The 8,385-nt window shown below is 46.0% G+C and overlaps 1 protein-coding gene and 1 pseudogene across 1 annotated transcript in view; one reads left to right on the top strand and one right to left on the bottom strand.

Annotated features, from left to right (window-relative positions):
- Positions 1-2,814: 2,814 nt before the first annotated feature.
- LOC126285689 (5S ribosomal RNA) lies at positions 2,815-2,932 on the bottom strand (annotated as a pseudogene).
- A 3,627-nt stretch (positions 2,933-6,559) lies between these two features.
- LOC126284574 (cuticle protein 19) overlaps positions 6,560-8,385 on the top strand; it is a 28,505-nt gene continuing 26,679 nt past the window's right edge. The window contains exon 1 of the mRNA XM_049983593.1: positions 6,560-6,747. Coding sequence (XP_049839550.1) covers positions 6,730-6,747 — 18 coding nt within the window. The 5' untranslated portion in view covers positions 6,560-6,729. The remainder of the gene's footprint in view (positions 6,748-8,385) is intronic.

Below are 8,385 nucleotides of genomic sequence, written 5' to 3'. Positions count from 1 at the left end.
GTAACAAGTTCACACCCAAAAGCAGCCACAAGATATTTACTTCGACCCGGTGTTTTAAACGTCCTGAACAGTGACTGTCTCACGACTGTTTGTGAGTTAACACTGTCAGTCGTTCAGTAGGCTTCTCGTAAAGAAGATCTCGCCACAATGTCTCGTAATCTGCACAAAACAAACTACGCAGAGTTTATGGACTACGTGAAATGTTCATACGCAAATATCTCCTTTAATAAACCACTCACAAGGCTCAAACTTTCTTTTCGTCCGCGACACGAGAACCGATCAAACACGCGAATTTCTTCATTTTGGTACAAATTTGATCTGCGCAGTTTTACATAGGCGTCTACCAGAAGCCTCTTCGATTTCAGGCACGAGCCTCTGCCCAAACAAGCGGGAAAACGGTGATCTCCTATTGACTAGTATGTTAAGCAGCCACTCAGATCGTTTCTAGTGTCAACCAATCACATTACCACAAGTAATTCATACAAGAAATTTTTAACTCCATTTCCACAAAATAAATTACTAATCAATTTTATACCCGACACCCCTTTTGTCTGGCTTTTAAGAAATCAGGCTCATTCGGACATACGTCACAAACTCCTCTATTGCACGACAACTATCTCAAGCTTACATTTACGTAGTTTTAATGAAAATATCACAGTCTCACTTTACGTTCACTCTTTCAGTCCCTCCAAAATACTCAAACAACCAAAACACGATGAAATAAGAATTTTCCAAAATACTTTTAATCACGTCAGAAATCCGTGGTAATGAAACTAAAGAAAATTCTAGGAAATTAAATTACATGAACCTATCCTTTTGGTTGTTGTTTCAGTTGATACCACAGATGAATACATTACAGTCCCTAACTCAGTTTCACAATGCCAGCATGGTTATTATGTGTTTCAGTTAAAAATTTATATCTCCGAAAGTATCGAAAATATTGATTTGAAATTTTAAGAGTATGGTTGTGTTATCCATAGAATTTGGTACACTGTATATGAAAAAGTTAGATTAGTACTGAACAGTACTTCTTCAGATTCACAGAGTGTGTGTGTAACTTATTACACGCAGCGTTAGGCAACCACAGGGCTCGCTGGTCCCTGTAGCCAGCGTCGGCTGTGCCAGCTTTAGAAACATCTGCTCTGCTCCGATGGCATTTCCCAGATTTTGAAGAGGTCGAGTAGATAAGTTGAGGTTAGAATTTACTCTATGTATGAACTATGTTGCCCGCATCCCGTGGTCGTGCGGTAGCGTTCTCGCTTCCCACGCCCGGGTTCCCGGGTTCGATTCCCGGCGGAGTCAGGGATTTTCTCTGCCTCGTGATGGCTGGGTGTTGTGTGAAGTCCTTAGGTTAGTTAGGTTCAAGTAGTTCTAAGTTCTAGGGGACTGATGACCATAGATGTTAAGTCCCATAGTGCTCAGAGCCATTTGAACCATTTTTTTGAACTACGTTGGATTTTAGCTTCCATGTGTGGGATGGATACCACGACGCCTCTGTGCTTGCAGACGAGTGTAGCAATCAAAAAGCTGCCGAATGAGCTGTATCTTTCGTGGAAGGAACGTGTCGAGAACTGTAAACTCTATCTTCAGTTATTGGAATTACCACACAAGTTTTACGAAATAGTGTCTTACGAAAATACGTAGTTTCAGTGATACACAGCATTAAGGATCCCTCCAAAACACGTTAATCAGAATATGGTTTTTTATGCTACAGTGGCGACTTCGGTGTATAAAGGTTTTCCCAATGACGTTATGAGCACATAAGGGTTAATTTACGTGGTGAAAGTAGAGGTTTCTCTTACATGATGGATAGATTAAATTTGTGTGTAAGTAAGCAAGTTTTATTTAATTAATGAAAAGTTGATTTATAGTTTCACAGCAGCTGACTTTATTCTAAAAAACGGTGAATATTAATGCAATACTGGCAGTAGGGATATTCAGATAAACAGTTTCTAGTACCGGAAACTTCACTGCTCTTTAAGCACTTGCCCAGTGGATTTGAGAAAAGACGTAACAGGATATCTGGTGGCAGTATTTTTTCATATTAAGCTCTGATTTTAATAAATAAAATGCGCCATTTTAGTGTGACTTTTATGCACTTGCACGAAGCATAGCTCCAAATTTCGGTACAGAATTAATTAAAAATCTCGTAGTATTTTGGGGTGAACGAGTGAAAATATTAGCTCTTAAATTAGTATTTAAGGCATCGCAAATCGTATCCAACAAATCACATACTTTTCAGAGCGTGATATAGGCCTAATCATTGGAAAGATGTAATCACTAGATTTCAAATATCAGAGTGTAACTTCTAGTTTTACCTGAGCCATAACTGCATCTTTAATGTGAGTATCGTATTTCTTATTAGAGCCCTCATCACACCTCTACAAGCACTCTAGATATGTTTTGTTCAATTCGCCTGAAGTTGTGCTGTCATACGTCAGTTAACCTGCAATGACAGTTGTTCAGCATACGTGTGAAAGTCAAACACAAAGTTTTGAGAAAGGTACTCTGAACACTTAAAGCACTGTAAGGTGGAAACACATACATACACCACATTCGCAAACCACTTCATGAACACAGTCACAAGCCCAACGGCATAAATATGCCAGTAAAGCACTCCGTCGTCAGGCCACAAGTGGCCCATCGGGACCATCCGACCGCCGTGTCACCCTCACTGAGGCTGCGGAGAGGAGGGGCGTGGGGTCAGCACACCGCTCTCCCGGTCGTTATGATGGTTTTCTTTGACCGGAGCCGCTGCTATTCGGTCGAGTAGCTCCTCAATTGGCATCACGAGCCTGAGTGCACCCCGAAAAATGGCAACAGCGCATGGCTCCCGAGATGGTCACCCATCCAAGAGCCGGCCACGCCCGACAGTGCTTAACTTCGGTGATCTGACGGGAACCGGTGTATCCACTGCGGCAAGGCCGTTGCTAAACATACCAGTAAGCATTAATAAAATGTTTTAAACAGCTAATGTCTAGCTACAAAAAGCCAAAAACGATCTATCAGTGTAACTTTATTCAAAAAACACATTATCTTTGTCACTTAAACAAAATATTTTTCGAAGTTATAAATCTACGCCTAAAATTTCTGATAAAGATTTTGCCCACTTAATCAGAAACCTGCGATTTCAGTCCATAGGTTCCGAATCATATCCTAAATATGATATTTTTCATCCTTAGGACGTCACAAACTACTACATTAAAGAGCCAAAGAAACTGGTACACCTGCCTAATATCGTGTAGGGGCCCCGCGAGCACCCAGAAGTGCCGAAACACGACGTAGCGTGGACTCGGCTAAAGTCTGAAATAGTGCTGGAGGGAACTGACACCGTGTATCCTGCAGGGCTGCCGGTATATCCGTAAGAGTACGAGGGTGTGGAGATCACTTCTGAACAGCACGTTGCAAGGTATCACAGAATGCTTAATACTGTTCGTGTCCGGGGAGTTTGGGGGCCAGCGGAAGTGTTTAAACTCACAACAGCGTTCCTGGAGCCACTCTGTAGCAATTCTGGAAGTGTGAGGTGTCGCATTATCCTCCTGAAACTGCCCAAGTCCGTCCGAATTCACAGTGGACATGAATTGATGTAGGTGATCGGACAGGATGCGTACGTACGTGTCATCTGTCAAAGTCGTATCTAGACGTTTAAGGGTCCCATATCACTCCAACTACACACACCTCAAACCGTTATAGAGCCTCCACCAACTTGAACAGTACACTGCTCACATGCAGGGTTTAGGGATTCATGAGTTTGTCTGCATACCCGTACACGTCCATCCTCTCGATACAACTTGAAACGAGACTCGCTCAACCAGGCAACATGTTTCCAGTCATCAACAGTCCAATGTCGGTGTTGACGGACCCAGACGAGGCTTAAGGCTTTGTGTCGTGCAGTCATCAAGGGTACACGAGTTGGCCTTCGGCTCCGAAAGGCCATATCGATGATGTTTCGTTGAATGGTTCCCAAGCTGACAAGTGTTGATGGCCCAGCATTAAAATGTGCAGCAATTTGTGGAACGGTTGCATTTCTGTCACGTTGAAAGATTCTCTTCAGTCATCGTTCGTCCTGCTCTTGCAGGATCTTTTTCCGGAGATTTGATGTTTTACCGGATTCCTGATATTCACGATACACACGAGAAATATTCGTACGGCAAAATCCCCACTTCATCGCTACCTCGGAGATGCTGTGTCCCATCGCTCGTGCGCCGACTACACTACTGCACATTAAAACTGCTACACCAAGAAGAAATGCAGATGATAAACGGGTATTCATTGGACAAATATACTATACTAGAACTGACATGTGATTGCATTTTCACGCAATTTGGGTGCATAGATCCTGAGACATAAGTACCCAGAACAACAACCTCTGGCCGTAATAACGGCCTTGATACGTCTGGGCTTGAGTCAAACAGAGCTTGGATGGCGCGTACAGGTACAGCTGCCCATGCAGCTTCAACACGATGCCACAGTTCATCAAGAGTAATTGGTTCAAATGGATCTGAGCACTATGGGACTTAACTTCTAAGGTCATCAGTCCCTTAGAACTTAGAACTACTTAAATCTAACTTACCTAAGGACATCACACAACACCCAGTCACATCAAGAGTAGTGACTGGCGTATTGTGACGAGCCAGTTGCTCTGACACCATTGACCAGACGTTTTCAGTTGGTGAGAGATCTGGAGAATGTACTGGCCAGGGCAGCAGCCGAACATTTTCTGTTTCCAGAAAGGCCCGTACAGGACCTGCAACATGCAGTCGTGGATTATCAAGCTGAAATGTAGGTTTCGCAGGGATCGAATGAAGGGTAGAGCCACGGGTCGTAACACATCTGAAATGTAACGTCCACTGTTCAAAGTCCCGTAAATGCCAACAAGAGGTGACCGAGACGTGTAACCAATGGCTCCCCATACCATCACGCCTGCTGATACCCCAGTATGGCGATGACTAATACACGCTTCCAATGTGCGTTCACCGCGATGTCGCCAAACACGGATGCGACCATCATGATGCAGTAAACAGAACCTGGATTCATCCGAAAAAAATGACGTTTTGACATTCGTGGACCCAGGTTCCTCGTTGGGTACACCATCGCAGGCGCTCCTGTCTGTGATGCTGCGTCGAGGTAACCGCAGCCACGGTCTCCGAGCTGATGGTCCATGCTGCTGCAAACGTCGTCGAACTGTTCGTGCAGATGGTTGTTGTCTTGTAAATGTCCCTATCTGTTGACTCCGGGATCGAGACGTGGCTACACGATCCTTTACAGCCATGCGCATAAGATGCCTGTCATCTCGACTGCTAGTGATACGAGGCAGTTGGGATCCAGCACGGCGTTCCGTATTACCCTCCTGAACACACCGATTCTATGTTCTGTTAACAGTCATTGGATCTCGACCAACGCGAACAGCAATGTCGCGATACGACAAACCGCATTCGCAATAGGGTACAATCCGACCTTTATCAAAGTCGAAAACGTGATGGAACGCATTTCTGCTCCTTACACGAGACATCACAACAACGTTTCACCAGGCAACGCCGGTCAACTGCCGTTTGTGTATGACAAATCGGTTGGTAACTTTGCTCATGTCAGCACTTTGTAAGTGTCGCCACCGGCGCCAACCTTGTCTGAATGCTCTGAAAAGTTAATCATTTGCACATCACAGTATCTTCTTCCTGTCGGTTTAATTTCGCGTCTGTAGCACGTCATCTTCGTGGTGTAGCAGTTTTAATGGCCATTAGTGTATAACTCCACATTCAAACTGACTTAAATCTTGATAACCTGTCACTTTAGCAGCAGTAACCGATCTAACAACTGCGCCAGACACTTGTTGTCTTATATAGGCGTTTCCGATTGCAGCGCCGTATTCTGCCTGTTTACTTCTCTCTGTATTAGAATACGTAAGTCTACACCAGTTTGGTATCGATGGCCTTTGTAGTCTGGTCCCTTCAGTCCCCCCAAACCAACCAACCTACACCAGTTTCTTTGGCGCCTAACTGTACTTTGACTAAGCTTTTCAGTTTCTTACAGTGCAAGTTTCTGGTCGTACCGGCCATTGTGACAGAAAAAAAACTGGTTTGGATGTCGTCGATTGCCGTCAGATGTCTGCAAGTTCGGGTGATGTGATCGAATACATTGTTACCGCGGAAGTAGTGGCTGACAAATTTGAAATGATAGGCCGCCTTCGGACGACGTCGGTGGAATCCGGCGATTTCGGTGCCACTGTGGCCGCAGCCTTAATTATACAGATAATAGTCGTCTGTCAGCAACCAGCGGAATGCATCGCGCGCGGCTGACTCCCGCCTCACACGCCGTCTGTGTCATCTGGTGTCGGCCCGGTGCTGTTCCGGTTGCGCCGCGCGCTCTTCTCTCTCGGTCCACAGCCGGCGTCCGGCCGGCACGAGAGACGCGGACGTCGACGGGTCGCGGCGCGCCGCGGCGCTCGGTCTCGCACTCACACACACACACACACACACACAGAGCGGACACACACACGCGGGTACACAGACAGAGCAGAGGCTGAGAGAGTGAAAGTGTCCGGCGGTGCGACCTTGCTTTCCAGAGCAGTGCAGCCACGGCATCGCATCGCCCGGCGTGGCCTGTCCGCGCGCGCGCTATATAAACGCGACCGCGGACTCGGCTCGTCAGTCCACTGGCCGGTACCGCACAGGGCACCACAGCTCACCTCAGCTCTCCACCTCTCACCGTCCACAGCCCAGCAGACCAGCCATGAGGGCCGTAACGCAGGTAAACAGCGGGCCACCACTCGCCGCGGTATCGCCTCTTAACCGCACAACACGCTCCTCAGCGTCTCTCTGCTGCCAACTAGCGGAGACAAGTGTGTAACGTGTAACGTCCCGTCGACAACAGTCACTAGCAGCTTCTCACCCCGTGATAACATTACTAACACAAATTTCTTGGAAGAACGCCTAATTCTGTCTTCAGCTACATCTACACTCCGCGAGCCACATTTCCGTCCCTAAGGGTACTTTGTGTACCAGAGTTACTTCCCCCCCCCCCCCTCCTCCACTCCCTTTTCCTGTTTGAGTCGCGGATAGTTCACGGGAAGGGCGACTGCTGATAAACCTCCGTGCCAGCTCGGGAATCTCTGTACTTTTATCTTCGTGGTATTTTCGCGACAAGTACATAGGAAGAAACAGTATTTTGGTTGACTCTCCTAGGAACATACGCTCTCGGAACTTTTCACAGGGATCACATCCTGATGCAGAACACCTCCCTGCAGTGTCTGCTTTTGCAGATACCTCATCATCTCCGCGACCCTTTCGGGATAACTAACTGTACAGCTATCGAAACGTGCTGTTCTTCATTGGATTCTCTCTATTTCCTCTATTAGTCGGATCCCAGACTGGCTAGCAATATCCAAGTATCGAACGAACGGAGCTTCTGTAAGCTACCAGCCTTTGGTTTCTTTGAGTTCTTGTCAGAGTAATATAAGATGTTGTGTTCCGCCTGTTCATCCAAACAATGAAATTTCTTGTCTAAACACGTTTCATAGCACTTGCGCCACCGTCAGTGGGGTCTTATTTTATCGAAGTCTTGATTACTGGTTGGTCAGACTTCGTAGTTGAAAATGGTTGAAATGGCTCTGAGCACTTTGGGGTTTAACTTCTAAGGTCATCAGTCCCTTAGAACGTAGAACTACTTAAACTTAACCAACCTAAGGACATCACACACATCCATGTCCGAGGCAGGATTCGAACCTGCGACCGTAGCGGTCGCGTGGCACCAGACTGCAGCGCCTAGAACCGCTCGGCCACTCCGGCCGGCTGCTTCGTAGTTCTTGCACTAACAGATCAGGTAGCTTGTCACAGCTTCTTTAGTTGTCCCAGTCAGAATTGAACTCGTGATCGCTATTACTAAAAATAACATGTCCAGTCTGTTTTTATGCTTCCACATTTGTGAATAAACATGTGCATGAGAACAAGGACAGCGAGACAAACCATGCCAAAATGTCCTATCAGCTAATGAAAGTCCTACGGAACCCAACCGACGAGTAATTTAGATAGCATTCAAATAAGAATCCATTGACGGTGTCGGATATGGGCCGAAATATATTTAGGCAAGAAATGTAAGATAAGATTTTTTTATTTAGATAATCAGGCAGAATTCAATCTCATACTAAGGAAGATTATGACGCGTACAGATTCATATAGCAGATATTTCCCCCCCCCCCCCCCCCCCCTTCAACACGCGGATGTAATAGGACAGAAAATGAGTAAGGTTGGTGGGAAATACCCTCCTCCATGCACTGTATACGATCTTGCGGAGTATATATGTAGATGACATCTTTTCTGTACTTCTCAGTTTCCCAATAACTGGGTGTATTTATTTTTTCAGCGCTGACAGTCAGCCAGTTGTTGCTCC

This window comes from Schistocerca gregaria, chromosome 8, assembly GCF_023897955.1.
Source record: "Schistocerca gregaria isolate iqSchGreg1 chromosome 8, iqSchGreg1.2, whole genome shotgun sequence".
Lineage (NCBI taxonomy): Eukaryota > Metazoa > Arthropoda > Insecta > Orthoptera > Acrididae > Schistocerca > Schistocerca gregaria.
The sequence above is the reverse complement of the archived record's forward strand: the minus strand, read 5'-3'. Positions and strand labels throughout refer to the sequence as shown.